At 36.0% G+C, this 19341-nt stretch overlaps 1 protein-coding gene across 2 annotated transcripts in view; it reads left to right on the forward strand.

Moving 5' to 3' along the window:
- OLFM3 (olfactomedin 3) overlaps positions 1-19341 on the forward strand; it is a 53760-nt gene that overhangs the window by 14128 nt on the left and 20291 nt on the right. For both annotated transcript variants that reach the window (XM_061186256.1, XM_061186257.1), the window contains 2 exons: positions 1720-1875; positions 6696-6915. In XM_061186256.1, coding sequence (XP_061042239.1) covers positions 1720-1875; positions 6696-6915 — 376 coding nt within the window. The remainder of the gene's footprint in view (positions 1-1719; positions 1876-6695; positions 6916-19341) is intronic.

The following is a 19341-nucleotide window of genomic DNA, read 5'->3' on the forward strand; positions in this document are numbered from 1 at the left end:
GAACTGAGGCAAGCCAAGGCAGCAGAATTCACTGCCTTTTCTGAATGTTCCAATGCTGAGGAATATATTGACAACAGGCTCTTTAAAGCTAGCTGGTCCACTAAGCTTTGTGACTTACCTGATGACAGAAATTGTCTCTGAACAAATCCCTTCCTTATTTGTAACTCACAAGGTTTTACAATGAAAATAACTTTTTTATGTGTTACATAAATAATACTTGTTTATTTTAAAATACATGGAATAACGCATAAAAATATATGAAATGAGGTAAAACTCATCTGAAATCCCATTTTTGAGCCCATGCTTTCATGTATTCATTTATGAATATAAAATATAATTCTATGCAAATGAATTTATATACAATATTTACCAGGGACCTCTTTCTACAATATTTATTTTGTTACTTCTCCTCTCACCCACACCTTACCACCCCCCACCAGAAAACTAATTTTAATCACCTAATATGTATTCTTCTAATCCTTCCATATCTTTCTCCATGTTTTTTGCTTATATACTGCTTTCTTTTACATATGTGTGCTCAAGTGTGTGTGTGTGTGTGTGTGTGTGTGTGTGTGTACGTGTGAGACATAGTGAGAGAAAGAGAGAGGGCGGGAGAGAGGTGAATTTTATTTAGAATAAAAGGATTCAAATTATATAAAGATCTTTACATTTGCTTTTCTCACTTACTTTTCTCATGGATATTCCTCCATGTTAAGCAGTGTTTCTTAAAATGTATAAACATAAGAATCACTTAGGGAATCTTGATAAAATGAAGAGTCTGCCTCAGTAGCTCTGGGTTGGGCCCCAAGATTCTGCATTTCTGACAGGCTCACAGGTGATGCCAAGTTGTTGCTCTGTAGACAATACTGTGAGTACCAAAGTATAGAGCTCTATTGTATAATTAAATTAGTTTAGTCATATTCTATTCCTCAACTCATTTAATAGCTCTCCTCCTATTAGAGGCTTTCACTTTGTTTTCCAGATTCTGCTGCCATAAGAATTAGAGTAGTCTTTCTTTCCTCATTTCTACATGCTTTATAGGTCACCTATTTCCCACTTCTAAATAGCCTGGGGCTCAATGAACTAGGGATGGTGCCATCACCTTAACATATATTTATTGCCTATCTACCAAACACTTAATGCAGTGGCCAATTTCCAAGTCTCTTAAACAGTATGGTCTCTGAGTTAGGAGGTGTCCCAACGCTACCACCACTCATCTTGCTCAGTTCAGCCTCACCCCTGGGAGTACTTCAGATGCAGCTTGAAGTAACTGTACTGGAATGAATGCATGCTAGATCTGTTGGACACTTCACCACCATCCACAATTGCTAAGCATCCCAGACCCTGAGGAAGTCAGAGTCAGTACTTAAAGAAACAACTTACCATTTAACAGATTGAGCCATGATAAGCTTACTAAGCTCTGGAATGAATATTCTATTTTTTAAATTTATTTTTCTGATATATCAAAATCTTATTAATATTTAGTCATTTCTAATGCTAGAATGTCCATTTTATTATTTCCTGCCTAGGTACAGTTTTCTTTTGCTAAATTATTTGAATGTTTATCATGAAGAATTAGCCTTCTGAAAGTATGTCCTGTGGAAATGCAATTAGGGATTTGGCACTTCCAGTTTTTAATGTTAATGTCATTTTTGCTACTTCAGTAGTGACTGTATATACCTGTAAAAAGACAATAATGCCAATGTTCTTGTTTAACAGGTTCAAAACATGTCTCAGTCTATTGAAGTCTTAAACTTGAGAACTCAGAGAGATTTCCAATATGTTCTAAAAATGGAAACCCAAATGAAAGGGCTGAAGGCCAAGTTTCGGCAGATTGAAGATGACCGGAAGACACTAATGACCAAGCATTTTCAAGTAAGTTTGACTTCAGCAATCTTGTCAGTCCAAATGGGACACTGAGTATGATGTAGAGCCACCATGGCACTCAGCTAGAAATAACTGTACATCAGCCCATATATGCAAGGTTCAAAATTCACTGGGGACATCAATAATCTCTCCACTGAAACTGACCATTAGCTGGTAGGAATGCATAGAAGACTTGCTATAAAAAGAGCTTTACCCTCCTAGAGCTAGGCGGAGATTCTGGATAGATTTAAAGGCATTTCAATATGTATGACAATGGTAAATCTAGGAAAATTAATAATTAAATTTATCAAAGATTTTCTGATGATTTTATGCCTTGCTAATATGAGGAGAAATACAGAGAATATGAATTATTAAAAGAGGCAATAATACCATTATTAACAGCACATAAACAAGGGTTGTTTCACAATTTGATACAAAAAGTATTTATTTATTTTATTTTGTTTATTTTTTAATTTAGTTTTTTGGCCGCGTTGGGTCTTCGTGGCTGCGCGCGGGCTCTCTCTAGTTGCAGCGAGCGGGGGCTACTCTTCGTTGCGGTGCGCGGGCTTCTCTTGTTGTGGAGCACAGGCTCTAGGAGCACAGGCTTCAGTAGTTGTGGCACATGGGCTCAGTAGTTGTGGTGCACGGGCTTAGTTGCTCCGCGGCATGTGGGATTTTCCGAGACCACAGCTCGAACCCGTATCCCCTGCATTGGCAGGCGGATTCTTAACCACTGCGCCACCAGGGAAGTCCCACAAAAAAGTATTTTTTTAGACTTTAAGCTGTTTATTGGTAATTATCTAGAAACACTGAAAATGGAGAAACAATGCTTTTAAGCATGCTATGTGGATTTTTATTAACTATGTATGACACTGTCATAGATTAAAATAAAATCTATGATAATGCCATTTGAGCTTCTATTAAAAAGAAATAGTCTGCCTTACAAAGGCATGGCACATAGTTTATAAAACATACTGTGATTTTACAAGCATAATAGCCTCTGCTTTCCCTGCCAGTTAGGAAGTGAGATACACTGCTAATGGTGAGGGAGTGGGCCTGAATCCAAGTTCTTGGTCAAACATTAGAAGTGCTTTTCATACAAAATTATGATTGGCAGGGAGCTAGTCAGGGACATGAAACAGGGTCTCTGCATGACACAGTTTAATATGGCAGAAATTAGCATGGTTTTGTAATTTTCTTCAGTGGTGCTCAGGAGCCTGAGTAGAAAGGTATAAAAAACAATCTTGCACTGAACCAGTTTTAAAGTTTTCCCAGAAAGGTACAACAGAAGGACAAGAGGGTAAGAAAGTTCAGGGTATTGACAAGAGACGGGGCTAAAGTGATGAATCATGAGATTAAATTGAAGAGAGAAGTAAACAAAGCCAGAAGGTTAAGAAATGATAACAAATTAGAGCAAGGCCTAGAAGATAAAAATAAATTTAAAGATTATTGGAAATAAGAGAATGAGTAAACTAGAAGAATAGAGAAATTATGGGGGAATGGTAAACACAGAAGAGTATAAGGCTGAAAAGCAAATAAATTAATTTTAACCAATATTTATTGAGCACATACTGTGTACAAGGCAGTGTTGGGCCCTCTGCTGGGTATATAATACATAATGTCTCTTCTATGAAAGACAACTAACAAACAGGCAGGTAAAATTTGACACTAAAAAGAGGCATAAACATCAAAATGGCACAAAGGGAAGAATTATTAACTTTTCTTAATTTTGTTTAGAGAAGTTCAGGGGAAGAGCTACAAGACTTGGCAATATTCAAGAAAATGGTTTTGGACTAGTGCCCACTTTCCTCCCCAGAGAATACTAAATTACAGAGGAGATCAAGAAAACCAAAAGATGTTCAATGTCAATTTTCAATATTCAGGGTTAGGGTGTAGACGATAGAGCAATACCGTGAGCCTGATGCGATGCTAAGGCTATCAACAAAGCAGGAATGATCAGCCGGTACTTAACGGCACATAGGGAGCATTCCCAGAAAGGAAGCCGGGCAGAAGGAGAGAAGCTCGGGGTTTCTGGCTCAGAGCGAAAATCATTCAAGCTCAGATGGACAATACAGAACTCTGTGACGCCAAGGGACAGTTTGCAAGTACCAGGGCTGGCAGAGTTGGTGACAAATGATGACGCGTGTGCATCTATGGGAACTTATGGGAGAAGAGAGGAGACAAAGAAACAAAAAGATACAAGGCTGAGAGGAAAAAAAAAAGAGAAAATTGCCTATTCTATAAGTTTGCCTAGCAGAAGCCAAGCCACCAGTAAGAAAACTTAATTTTTAGGCAGCTCCATAGAACATGATGATTTTGCTTTTCCTAGTTTATGTAATCCACGTGGATACTGAACTTGTATGTCAAACTCCAAATAGCAATAATGATAATAACATCATTTTCTTGAAGAATTACACATATTCAACACATAGTTCCAAGCACTTTAAATATACTATATATTAACTAATCTAATCCTCACAACAATCCTATAAGGTAGACACTGTGTTTATTCCCATCATTCACATGAAGAAACTGATGTACAAAGAAATTACGCAATTCGTCCAGGATCGTATATCTAATATGTATCAGAACTACAAAGTCCAGCTCCCGTGTTAAGCCTCCTAATACCAATGCTATATTGCCCCTCCAAGTAGACTATAGCTCTCTGAATTAAATTTAATAATAATAATTAAATGCTCAATATATGCTTGTTAAATGTATTTATTCACCAAGTCCTATCATGAGTCAGATTTTGCTCTAGCTGCTGAGGTGCCATATATGAGAAGAAGAAATGGAACATTCCAAAAGTAAGTTTAACATTGAAGAATACTTTTAAATTGGAAGAAAATCCTCCTCTGGCACACCCTTTTCAGCTTATCAAAAAATCTAAGTAGGTTGTGTCTTCTATATTCTTTATGATAAAAAAGCTTGTTCTAGTTATCATACTTGAGACTATCATTCTTATATGAAGAAATCTTGGTTGGGTAAGATAGTCTAGGTATACACTTTGCTATAAGAGCAACATAGTAGAAAATGAAATTCTAGAAAGGATAAGTAAGCACAGATCTGTGTTATTCTACTTTAATCTTTTAAGTATTTGATATGTTCATCAGTTGGACTTTCTATTGCTCTCTGACAAGTGTCCAGAGTTAGAATTGACTGCCAATAATTGAATTATAAATTTTTGAAAAGACCCCAAAATTCATACACACACACACACACACACACACACATATATAATTTTTAGCTCAGGGGAAATAAAATGCCACCAAAATTGTGACACTGAATTACTCTCTTTTCAATATTCCCATACTAGAATATAAAACTCTTCATTGTAACAGTTGCTATAATATGCAGCAAATGGTACCATCAGAACTCTTCTCCTTAAAATCCTAATGAAGCAACTGTGTCTTCCTTTAGGGATAGCAAAAAATGCTCAAACTAATAAGTTTATTTCAAAAGGAGCCACTAAAATGAGCAAAGCTGTGCAATTCTGCCTTTTGACTGTGATATTTATCAATCTTTCTCATTATTAAGACTCTCTGTCCCCTCCCACTCAACATGGACATACAGACAAATCTAAGTATTCCAATCTTACAGAACAAGTGGAAATTCCCCCCAAGATACACAAGCCCATAAATCAGGGTGGCAATGGGAGCTCCTGCTATCTTAATGCATTGATAGTGATAACATGTTCTAAATGTAATTGTAAAATGCAGTTTTCAGCTCCTTAAATTCGTTAGTATACAGCATAGTTTCTGCTATGATCATAGCAGTGACAGCTCTTCAGCGAATGCGATAGATTGCAATAAACTCACAACTGAATCAAACTCATAAAATGTTTTCACTGACCACCACCACCAAGTTAAAAGAAAGGAAAAAAAGGTGACACGTTCAGAAACTGAAAGTGAAACTACAGGTTTGGCTCAGTCCCAAGATAGGAGTGAGGGAAACAGTGTTGGCAAAGTATACTTCTTGTTCTCTAGACCAAAATCAACGTTTCAGTTTCAAACAACTCTGTGCTCTTTTATTACATAAATTATGAGCCCCTTAGCCCCTGAAAGAGTTAATTTCACTACATTGGTAAGCAACTCTGCCTTACATAAAGAGCTCTAAATTATCTTTGTTTGCTAAGGCAAATGAAGTCGGAGAATGGGTAATAATTCAAAATAGTAAACAGCAACATACATTTCTTTGAGCTTTGAAAAGCTTTGCATGATTTACTATACTTGCTGAACTTACCTTCCTAATGATGCTGTGCTAAGAAGGATATTAAAAAGAGGGAGGAGTAGAAGGACAGAGTGGTGGAAGCCCAAAGTTGGAAAAATTCTGTTAGGCAAAAGCTGTTCCAGGATTCAAAATTTCCTGTAAGTACCCCTATATTATTAATAATTAGTTAATGGGTAAATAGACTAAAACAGGATATTTGACCTATTTCTAATAATTCGTAACTAGAAGATGGACCCTGCTTCTATTTCCTAACTAAATAATGCATTGTTCACTTTTTAAAATGCCACCAGAAAGCAAGATAGTACATAAACCCAGAACTGCTACCATAGGAAGTTTTGTAATTATGATAAGGATCAATCTGTTTCATAAGCAAGTAACCATTTAAAGAGGTGTTCTTGTATTGAAAAGCTGAGATAAGTGGATTTACTATTAATGATCATGTAGCCACTTACATTCTCACGAAATACACAATTTCAATCAAAAATCAATAAGCAATTGTGAATCTGTCTTAATAATCTCCCTTAAGTATCATGTGAAAAAGAATGTTGCTGTTTGATCTGTTTAAATGACTCTCATGAATAATTGGCTGCTTTTCACAGGAGTTGAAAGAGAAGATGGACGAGCTCCTGCCCTTGATTCCTGTGCTGGAACAGTACAAAACAGATGCCAAGTTAATCACCCAGTTCAAGGAGGAAATCCGGAATCTGTCTGCCGTCCTCACTGGAATTCAGGAGGAAATTGGAGCCTATGACTATGAGGAACTACATCAAAGGGTGCTTAGCTTGGAAACCAGACTTCGTGACTGCATGAAAAAGCTAAGTGAGTAGAACAATTCCATCTGTCCAGGTTGTGTTTTTAAGCAGTTTCAATGACAACTGCATTCTTACATTTTGGAAATAGTCATGAATTCCTAATTCTAGGGAAACTAGTACCTGCTTTCTAAGTGTAAAATAAGTGTTCCTTGATGGCTTAAGCAGGCCTGGTTATTCAAGGTTATCTGATTAACAGTTGCCTGATTTTCAGAGCACCCTGTTAACCGCGGTGGCTTGAAATAAGAGGTCTGGCAAATACAGCAATGCTATTGGCCACACTAATGGAAATAGGCTTTATTCCAAACAGAGTATCAGTGACGGTCAATCACTGTGTGGCCACGGAAGAGGAAAGCCATTTCTGGCAGTAGAGAAAGCTAGAGACTGGGGAAAAGGCCATTGCCCTGGGACCAAATGTGAAACAGCAATGATAAGGAGATGAATACAATTTCTCTACTATGCAGAGCTGCCATCTGCTGCTCTGATCCACTCCAGATATAAAAAGGAGGTACCTACTCAAATACATATTCACTACTCTACAAGGGGCCAAGCATGTGACATGGGGAATGAACTTTAATTTTTGACTCCTAAAATGTGTGGTTCCACCTGGTCTGAGTTTACAACCTTTTCCATTGCCACTCAGTTGAAGTCATCATGGGACTAGTTTGTAACAATGTGAAATAAATAAGTGTTCATGAATTGACTAAGAGGGATTGTAAATCCATTTAGGAATAGTATTTTAGTTGTTGACATGCTGTGATATGATGGTGTTAGGTGAGGGGGACTCAACAACCATAGAAAGTGTTCTCTCAAGGTAAGAAAAACTTTTCTGGAATAGGAAATAAACTGGGAAGAGGAGTAAAGAATTTCTAGTAAAGAAACATTCAGAGCATAAATGTAAACACAAAATAAAATTTGGATGACTTACAAAAATAGTTTAAAGACTATTTATTTTACAGATGCAATCCAAATTATAAAAAAAGATAGCTAAAATACAATACGTTGCATTCAGTAATCACAGCCTCAAAACAAAGTGGGGAATCACCACATCGGAGGCCCCACTGCAGTCATCTCAGGATTTCCAAGAGAATCCAACAGAATTTATCAGAAGGCAGTAACATAAACTCCTAAGGCTAAACACACGTGCAGCAATCCTCAGCTCCTTATTTCTCATCATGCAAGGCCCATACTTCTTCACCTATAACTGGTTTCCTAATAATCATGACTCCAATAGATTCCATGACTTGCTCTTCTCTACCCACTGTCCACATTATTGCCAAAGGGATTTTTTTTAAGTACAAGTCTGAAATTATTTTCCTCTATTTAAAATTTCCTATGAATCCCTTATGCCCTAGGATACAGCCCATGGCTTAGGAGGCCCTTCACTGTGGCACTCCCTACAACTCCCATCTTAGGTCCTGCCATTTCTCCCCTCATACACTATGTCCCAGTCACATGTGCTCTACAATCTAACCATGGGGCCATATTGAGAAGCTGTTTGTTCCTTCTCCTGAAACACTCTTTCCCCTGTTTATCCTTGCTTTATCAATAAACATACTTTCACCTGCCACATGTGACAGACTCCTATTCATTTTGCAGGTCTCAGTTTAAATGTAATGTCTCACCTGAATTTTCACTGCCCTCCCCATGTATCCTCTGCATCCCTGCTAGGTGCTCTCAAATCTTGAAATCTCACCAATGATTGGACTTTTCATGTTTCATTATCATTTTGTGTGTTATTGGATGTCTCTTTTGCTAGACTTCTGTTCCATAAGAATAAGTACGTCTATGATATTCACTCTAAATACTGTATCTCCCAATGCCTAGAAAACTAAGAAAAGTTACTCAGTAAATATTTGCTGAATAAATTAATTCTATAAGCAGTCATAGTAACAATTTCTAAACTTTCAACAGAGTAAATATTAGGTATTTCAACAAGTAGCAGAGAACAATCCCCTTTACTTGCAAAACAATGATCTCTTTTAGCCACATATTTGTGTCAAGATGGCATAGGACTGATTAAGATTAAGCAAGGGAAAAGTCATTTATTTAATACAGCACTTAAAAACTCCCTTATATGGTGTGTTTTTATAATTCAAGTTGTGGAGTTTATTGCTAACAGAAAATAGGTAAATATTACTGCATAAAGAAATTCTGCTGTCATATTTTATTCTTTTTTAATCAAGAAATACTTTTAGTTCAATGAACAGATTCATTTTATAGCTTGCCAGATGATGTCTGCACCAAACAAGAAGAAAATCCCAAACCAAGAATTGTTTTAGTGCTCTCAATACCTAAAAGTTACTTTAGGGGTTCAAAGGAGTATTCAAATGCATATTTATTAGCCCATAACATATCTGGGTAAAGATATTCTGTAAATGACAGTACATAGGACTAATCTGTGTAGGGCTTTGATTTGATTTGGAAGAGGTCCATTTGTTGTTGATGAACCATTGAAGACCTTGAGAATCTATTCACTCTGTCATTCCTAGTATCTCACAATAAACCCAAGCCATTGGCTTTGTATGCTAAGTCCAGGCACCTACTTAGCACAAATGGACTCAACTAATAAACAAGGACAGGCAACAGAAAGGTTCTACACCTAGTAATCACCTTGAACCTTAAAGTGTGCCAGTTATGTTTCTGAAGGATTAACATGGAAAACTCTTGGGATTTGCTCTACTTTACAAATGAACTTCACTTCTAACATACACTCTGTCTGAGTTTACTTAGCTGGAAATAATGTCCACCACAGTTAGGAAATTCTACATTCCTCTCAGCTCTTTCATAACTCCCAATTTGTTTTTACTAATCCACATATAACTCCCAACACAGAATCTCCTCCAATATTAAAAATGATATTTGGGACAAAGAAGGTTAATCTAAGTAGACACAGATTCATCCTATTCCTTCTTACTGAACCATGGATAATGTCTCTATGGTGTCCTTAGGCCTCAGGACTGTGATCTGTAATATATGTCACAGACTTGTTTTATTAATTTTCCCCCATGGACAACAAAGTTTGAAAGACTGTGACTATCAAATAAATTATATTAATTAGTTAACATTTATTTTTATTTTAACTAATCAAAAATATAAAATCTAGCAACCAATATAGATATCAAACAGCAATAAAACTAGCATTTAATTTTCTTATTTAATGAGATGATTGCTATTGGAGTTAATTGATATGACCTTATAAAATATTGAAAACAGTTCTCATATCATAATGCTTTAGATTATTAGCGGCCCTCAGATCCCTATTCACTTAGTACAGAGGCCAGTGCCACAAGCAATGACTCTTAACTCATTTATGCTTTTGTCCCAAGAACTGGGTACTTTTCTCCATCATACCATGCTTATGTCAATTAATCAAAACCACTTACTGAGACTCTCTTGAGCAGAGAGGATGTCTATCAACTGGACCACAATGCTTAATTACAATGTAGAAAACATGTCCAGGTAGAGACAGACAGCCCTAACACTGTGAAATCTAAAGCCACATGGTTCCTGAAAAAATACATAAGTGAATCTTCATATTTTTCATTAAAAAAAGAATTATTCCAGTTTCAAAGGAAGCACCTGATAAGGCACATATATTTACAGAAGAAAACACAAACAATTTTGTGTGGCACTAAGTTATAATTTGATTAACACTTTACTTAGTTTTTACAATTCCTGAAAATTGGTACAGACGGGACCAAGCTATCTCTGTGAACTCTTTTAATTCCATGCCCGGCAGTATCTCATAAATAAGGGCCTGAATATCAAAATATCAGAGCACACAGACTCAGAAAACAGATGTTAAATAACATCAGGACCATTCACAGGAAATGTAGAGAAAAAAACATATCAGGGGTTCAATGTTCCAAAAAGGTCTAAAATCCAGCTGCTATGCTGCTCAGATCTAGAGTGGGATATTGGATAATTATGACATCAGCAATATAGTAACAGGAGCAATAAGGCTCATCCATCAATGGCATCTTTATTCTTCACAAAAGCCTCTAAACACACACAGCCAATTAGCAGAGGGTAAAAATGGGCTGGGGAAAGAAAGTAAAATTGCAGCCGTGATGAATACATTTCCACTCACCTTTTCAGTGGATTTGCTTTTAGGGAAGATGTCACGGTGCACATCACATGAATTTTAAGAAACTAAAAAACAAACTAGTGTCATTGCCTGCAAAATTTAACTTAATAAGGTGCTGAAGGAATCACAAGTCATTGAGACCACTAGGGCACCATTCAGCTTATTTCTACTAGGGAATTAAAGTTTTAGAGAAGACAGAAATTAGAAAAGATGCTTCAACAGCAATGCATCCTAGTGGCCTGAATGAGGTACAGTAATGTACTTTCCTAAAAGTGCTTAATTTTCTCTATGAGGGACTGAGTCAAGTCCCCTGTGCTTAATTAAAACATATCACATTCCTAGACATGCAAAATATAATTGTATGCATGTGAGAATTTGACTGGAAAAGCACAGTTGAAGCTCTTGCACACCCCCTGAGATCACCAATAGATATTTAATGTAGATTATAATCAGGCTTTCCAGGTTTCCAGCCCTCCACCCACACCCCCCACACACACTTCCTCGGGTTAGTTCTATTTTAGGGCAATAGTTTGGTGCCATCTAGTGAAGTACAGGATGCATCCTTCTATTAACAGAAACAGTTTTGAGCCTTCATGTTTAACAGAAGTAACAGTAGCATTCAAAATTTGAGATTACAAGTAATCTCAACTTGGGTTACTATTTTTATCATGTTTATGCCAAATTAGTTCTAAAAGAGAAACCAAATTGTCTACGTGGTAGTAGTCTTATTTGTACATTCAACAAATATTTATTGACTCCCCAGTGTGCACTGGCACTTAACCAGGTATTTGGGGCTACAAAGATGAGTAGCAGGCAGTGTCCTCCTACTGTCAGGAAGCTTGCATTACAGTGGGGATGGTAAGCACATAAGTAGGTAACTACAGCAATACTGAGAGCCTACTGCTTGACAGACACTATGCCAGCTTTTTTATGTGTGTTAGTCCTAATTGCTCTAAGAACTCGGGGTTAGGTATTATTATTAGCAATTTATGGAAAATAGATACTCAGACAGCTTACATTAATTTGCCAAAGGTACATGTTGGAGGCAACAACTTTAAACCCAAGTCCTTCTGAGTTCAAAGACTGAGATTTCTTTCCCACACAGGATGAGTTTTGTTGGGTACCTAATAATAGAGAAACGCCCTGGACACCTCAGTAAGTTTAACTCAGTAAACAGAACCCAACTGCTGTAGAAAGAAAGAAAGTCAGAGTCACTTTTGATTCTTCCTTGAACTTCACTCACATGCAATCACCACATCTCCCCTCTCCCTCACGATTTCTCAAAACCACCTCTTTTCTGCATTCACACTTCCACCACCCTAGTCCACAGCACCACTGATCACCTCTCAGATGGATTACCGCAATGGCCTCCTAACCACTCCCCTTACCTGAAGTCATTCCCTCTCTACCACACTAGGAATTTAGAGTAATCTTTTTGACATGCAAATCTAATTATATTATACCTTGTTTAAGTGATTTTCCTTTAAAATTAATTCTAAATAGCTTTGCCTCGTTTGTCTTGATGACATGGATTCTGCCTAACTCTAGCCCTTTTCTCTCAAATTCTCACCAGGCACTCACTCTAAGCGTTAGTCATTTTAATCCTTTCAGTTCCTCAATCATGCATGCTTCTTCACCTCCTGGACACTGAACTTCCTCTCCCCTTTCATGGAACACTCTTCCTCCCTACCTTACCTACCCAAATTCTAAGCCTGCTTTTTCATTTTACAGACCAGATACCAGCTTTTCTGTGGAGCCTTCTCTGATTGCTCCTTAACATGGTTGAATGCCCCTGGCACAGTCTCCCACATGCCCCCACCGCACGCCCCCATGACACTTCAGATATTTTACAGAAAATTCCCATTTCCTTTTCTCTAATCTTCACTACCTTATAGACAAGTTGTCCTTGCTCTGAGAAGTCAGGGATCATCTGTGTCTTGTTCCAGTTGAATCTCTATAGACTGTGATAAAACATCTGAAACATAACAGGTAAAGATTGGTGTCTACAGAGTTTCTGAGAGCAAATATTATTTTTAAAATAAAAAGCTTTATGTTGCTTTCAAGAAATAAATCAGTGTATGTCAAAGATAAAACATCTATATTTTTTACAAAACAAAAACTCTTTTGGGAAAAAAGACAACAAAAGCACAGTCTTTTTTTAATCCTTGTTTTTGTTGCCATCTGTTCTTTCTTCAATGGCAATGCAGTATTTCATTCCCAAAACACCTGATATTTGGCTGTACTTAGTACTTAAAGCAAGAGACAGTGAAAATCTCAGTGAAAGAAAGAATTAACAGGAAAGTCAAACTCTGTGCCTGGGATGAAGAAGAGTGAGATTTAACTTGGAAATATAATGGGAGAAATTTATAAGAATACCTCCTCAAATTAAATTGAGGAGATCTTCAAATAAGTCATTTACCAAAGAGTCCTATTCTTCCTAAAATTCCAGATTATAATATGGAATGCAATTTCTCTGGTATCCATGCACTTGATGATGATTCATTCTTCTGGAACCCTGAGACCCTAGTGATTTTAGCACATTTTTGGGGTAACTGGTATATCCTGTTTTACCATAAATTGATTTATTGTTTATCTTTCTTTTTATGTCCTAAATTTTCCTAGATTACAACTAAATTATAAGCCTTTTAACAATATAAAGCCTGTGTTTTCAGAGGCAAGCCAAATTATTCAGTTTTCATAATGCAATTCAGCTCCATTTAGTTTGGATGTTAGATAGGTTTCTCCTTAAAGATATGTTCATAATATAAGCTTTATTTCAGAAAAAGTTCAGGCAGTTTTTAAAATAATTTAAGAGTAAAATTGTGTTAACTTTGGAAAGTGGAGGTATTTAGACACATATTATTCTTGATCGCATTTACCAGACACCCACTGAAAACTCATTCCATGCCATGCAATATGGCATCTGTTATGTTCATTCTTATCCCCACGTTTCCTTCAGCAGTATAGTTGGTAAGATTAGACATACAAATAAAAGGTTAAATAATATAAATAGATTTCAGTATCAAACATATGGTAGAGAAAAACTTACTTTAAGTAGCTTTAATAGATAGACTTTAAAGATCAAATCATATCTACTTCTTGCTACATGAGTTCTCCAATGGCCTTAAGTAAAAAGAAGTAACATTCTTTCATAAACATATTTGCCACTCCATTAAGTTTATTTATATGGGCATGGCCTTAGGATTCAAATCCAGAGCTATTAGTATACAATATTACAAAGTACCATTATAAATTAAAGAAATAAACAAAAAAATGGTTTTTATGCTTCATTGATCCAAACAACTGATCTTCCTGCTGAATCCCAAATGATACCTTTTCCTGAGCTACTTATTGATAAATATGGATTGTAACTGATAATAAAAAAGTTAATGTCTCAAAATCATCAGAGTATTAAAATGGTTACTTTTCTCAACTACCCATTCAGTATATTTTCTGAACATACAGAACCGTGCACATGTAATATATTATAAAATGCTAATATTTTCATGTGTCTCACTGCAGACAGAAGAGCATAGCAGGAAAAAAATCAATGAAGCAAGACTCTCAACTTCCTTCTTTGCCATCCACTTTTGCAGGAACATTTGTCTTCCACGCATTTGGGGAAATTATCCTTTCTGTTTGGCTTCCTTTGTCCTCATAGAAAGTGAGAGTAAAGTGAGAAAAATAATGTTTATTTGAACAAAAGCTAGTTTGGGGGAACCAATAAATGGAAATGACTTTCACTGTTTACTTTATAATTTCTGTGCTCTGTTAGAATGAGAATACCTGTGTTTACTTAATACTACCACAAATTATAAATTAAAAAGTGGCCAGTTTTTATAAATTCCTGCAACTCTAATTTTACTAATATCATTTGACAAGATGAATTTTAGCTTAGGACTCTAATAACTATTTTTAAGAGAAACTCCTACTGGGAAGAAATCAACATCAAGAGCCCTTTCTGTGTTTTGCTTCCCAAGAGTAAGGGTAGATGATGATGATGTCCATGATCATGATCACCCTGATGACATGTGTGTGTTTTACAACCACCACAAATAATACCACCTTCTCCCCATCACCATAAATGTCTACTGATCCCATATCCATTCCATGTTCCCTTAGAGTAACAAAATGTCAAGCTTCAGAACTTCCATCTTAGAGATGAGGAAACTCCACCCTGGAGAATATTGTGGCTCAGATTAGAAACCAGACCTCCTAACACCCACCTCAGGATTCTAACCTGGATGAAATATACTACACAAAGAACATTTCCTGGAAAACTGTGGAAGTCGGAACAGAGAGACAAACAACAACAACAAAACCGTTAAAAGATAGAGGCATAGTTAATAAATAGATTAAACTACCATTTGCTTATGAAATTCATTTATTTAATTATTCTCTTTCATATCATGTTTCTCCCTCTCTACTAGATTATTTATAAAGGCAAACAAATCTTTATTAAGCAACAATAGTAACATCAGCACAAGAATAAAATTTCCCCACAACCTTATATTTCTTCACCCTCTTTTCTCTGCTTCTTCTTCTTCAAAATAATCTTTTATAGCTGCTGCTTTGGTGTGCAGTCTTTTCAAAACCAACTCCAACTCAGCTTCTGATCTCAACATTCTCTTCATTTCATTTTTGTAATCACCAATGACTCCTTGCTGCCAAATTCCATGTCATTTCTTTGATTTTCTAGACACCTCTGTATTCCCCAGAGGTCAGTACATCATCCTTCTTAAAACATTTTCTTCTTTAGGATTTCTTAACACTGCACTGTTTTTCCTATTCCATGTATAGCTTCTTATTGGGCTCCTTTGCTAGGTGCTAGAAATATTGTGATGTCCCAGAACTCTGTTCTAAATGCCTTCCTCTTCTTTGTGTATGTCCTCTCGCCAAGGCTCTGGCTTTCACTATCTTCAGTGTGCTGAAGACTGTCAAAACTGTGTCTCAGAAGAGTGTCTCCTACCTACATTTGCATACTATCTTCTCTACATCTCTACTGGCATGGATAATAGTCATGAACAACTTTAAATAATCCATAGTGAATTCTTGATTTTTCTTTCTAAACCCATTCCTTCCTCAGCATTTCATCTGAATAAATGACAGTACAATCTGACCATCTGAACAAACCAAATATCTCTAAATTATTTTTCAGTTTGAGATTTTCTTTAATTTCTCTTTTTAATTTTCATCCTAATGTCTAATCCAAAGCCTGGTCCTATTGACTTTATCCAAAAAAGAAAAGAAAAGAAACCAAAACAAAACCATAACCCAAATCCATCTACTTTTCTCCATCTTCATCACCAGTTTCATTATCTCCCACCTGACCAATGTGATGACATTCAATGCGTCTCTCTGCCTATACTCTATCTCCTCTACAATTAATTTTCCACATGTAGTTAGAGGGATCTTTTTTTTTAAATGTAGCTCACATTCTGTCACTTTCCCATCTTCTTAAAATCCTGCAATAGCTTTCCATCATACCTAGAATAAAATCCAAATACTCTGATTTTACAAAGCTTTATTCTGTTCAACTCTCCAACCTCATCTTCTACTTTTCCAAGTTTGCTCTGGACACACTGGCCTTCTGCATTTTTATTTCAATTTCTCTTAACTCACCAAGCATATCCAAATCCACAAGAACAATAATAGTAGCTAACATTTATTAGACAATTAACTGTGTACCAAATACTGATCAAAACACTTAGCATTTATTTTTTATTTAATCTTCCCAATAACCCTTTGAGTTAGATATTATTACTGCTGTTATCCACGAGACACTGACAGGTTAAAATTTGTTCAAGTCCTCCAGAGAGTGAGTGATAAAATCAGGATTCAAATCCAGGCAGATTTCTTAAACCATGCCTCCAATTACTTTAAAATCCTACCTTTTTCTGGTTGATTCAATGCCTAAACATCTTTCTCTTCAAGGATCCATGGCTGCCTGCTTGTCAATTAGATCCCAAATTAAATATCACCTTTTTTGAAAGGTCTTCCCTACTCACCAGTCTAAAGCAGCTCCCTTGTCGCTCTTTATCAAATTGCCCTATTTAAATATCTGTATTACATTTATTCCTACCTGATATATTAGCTTGTTTGCTCATTTGTTCATTTATTTTCTCTCTCTCCCTATCAAAACATAAGCTTCACCAGAACAGAGGTGTTATGTCTTTCTCATCATTGTAATTCTAGTACCAAGAACAATGTTTGATGCTCATTAAATCTTGGATGAATGAATAAATGAGGGAATGAAACACACCTAACTGAAGACCACATCCAAAGGCCCTTCTTTCAGCACTTACGGGTGTGCTTTCTGAGGCAGAATTGACTACAATAAGAATCAATTACTCCCACCAAACAAGGTAGATGGTAAAAGAATTGATTAATCAATAGGCCACCCCACCATGATCACCCAAAGTGGAAGAACTTTATGCAAAGCACTTTATCCATGACACAGTGTAGAGTAAAGGACATTTCCATACATAATTATCATAGACCTATTTTGGATTTTAAGCAAGTTTATTGCCATGGAGTCCAAAATTTTCAATGTAGTCACTTTTTCAGACTAAGAAACTAAAGGACTCATTTAAGATAAACATAGACATTATTTTAAAATTGTTAATACTTTGGGTCATTAATTCTTCACTTCAAGTGTATTTTTTACACTAATACTACAAAACTTGGTTTACTCAAAGGCTACAACTTTGGGATGAAAAGTTGTGGTGGACTGAGTTCAAATTCCGAGTGGTGCCAGGAAGACAAACGTTAGCTTTGCACATTGTGAGTCACTAGGCAGAGGGGAGACAGCTAATGGAGAAAGAAATACACAAAGAATCAAAGCAGGAAAAACACAACAATCATGAATGTTCATAGAATCTTCCCTGGCCAGAGACTAGACATGAAATATCTTTATTTGAAACTAGAGCTAACATAGTTTCACATGCATATTTTGAAAATGGTTTTTATCTAACTTAAAAACCCATTCACTGAAATCTCCCAGAGTTAAAAGTTTGCAAATTTATATTGATTTACTAGATAATAGAGATAAGTTAACTTTCACAGAGACAAGACAACTACCATTAAGACACATAGGCAGGACCAAATCAGTGAGACCTAATAAGTAATATAACTGTAGTAAACTTATCCTTTCTAGACTCTCACCGTCATTTTTTTTACAGAAAACGAACATGGGACATTAGTTGAATTTGCTTGTTTCTTTCTATGTTTCACAGTTTAAGGGTATGTTTTGTAGAACAGTAGAGGTAAATGTGTTTTAAAATGAGATAAATTTCAAGTTATCTAAGAAGGTTGTCTTAATGAAAGAAGTGCTATTATATATTTTAGTACCCAGGGCTGAATTTCTACAATTTTTATTTATTATCAAGATATTCAGTACACTCAATGCTACATCCTTTTTTTCTCAACATAGATTTGGCCTGAAATAACTTCTTAACTTTCCTTGCCAGTTAATTCAAAAAAAGAAAAAGAAGAAAAGAAGTAGAAAGGATAGCATATAAGCAATGGTACTTTGAGAAGCTACAACCTATGGACCTATTTTGTCTCCCTGTTCACCTTATATCCCCAGTATCTAGCACAGTCCTGGTACATAATAACTTCTTAGTGAATGGTTGTTTAAAAAATAATTATTTTACATTTAAATCATAACTATTTATTTTACCCTCTACCATATTTCAGAGAAAAACCCACTGATACAAAAAGAAAGCAAAGTCATTTTTAGTTGAGATGTCAGAAGCCTTTAACCTCTGGTATAATTTCTGTCTTAATTCCTGGCCTAAACATTACAAAGCTTAGCAGTATCTCTTTGCCATATGGATACAATACTGGGTTAGAGCCAAATACCCCAGAAGCCAAGATACCCCAAGCCACCAATGCATTATCAGTATCTGGAAATGTTGATTCATGAGATTCATGGCGTGAATCCTAGTCCCAGAGATTGTTCTTATTCAGATTTTACTAACCAATCCAACTCAATTCATATTAAAGTTATGTTGACATAAACTGAATCCAGAGGATCATTTAAACCCAGAAAACAAATCAACATCTAAAATATGCATATGACTGAGGGAAATATGAGCTCTGTGTCTTCTTGCTTTGTCCAAACTATGCTTTAGCCTTCAGGCAATAGAGGCCACCTATGGCAAAGGGGCCAATTTTGCTGATAAGGTAGGTTAAAAACCACAGTTTGAGGTTTAATTTTACAGTTTGTTCCTCTAAAATGTTATATAAAACTTTGTAACTACAAAATCTCTATTCACTTTTAGTATCAGAACAACCTAACATCATCATAATTTCTTACTGATTGTGTTACCACTTGGTCATTTC

This window comes from Eubalaena glacialis, chromosome 3, assembly GCF_028564815.1.
Source record: "Eubalaena glacialis isolate mEubGla1 chromosome 3, mEubGla1.1.hap2.+ XY, whole genome shotgun sequence".
Classification (NCBI taxonomy): domain Eukaryota; kingdom Metazoa; phylum Chordata; class Mammalia; order Artiodactyla; family Balaenidae; genus Eubalaena; species Eubalaena glacialis.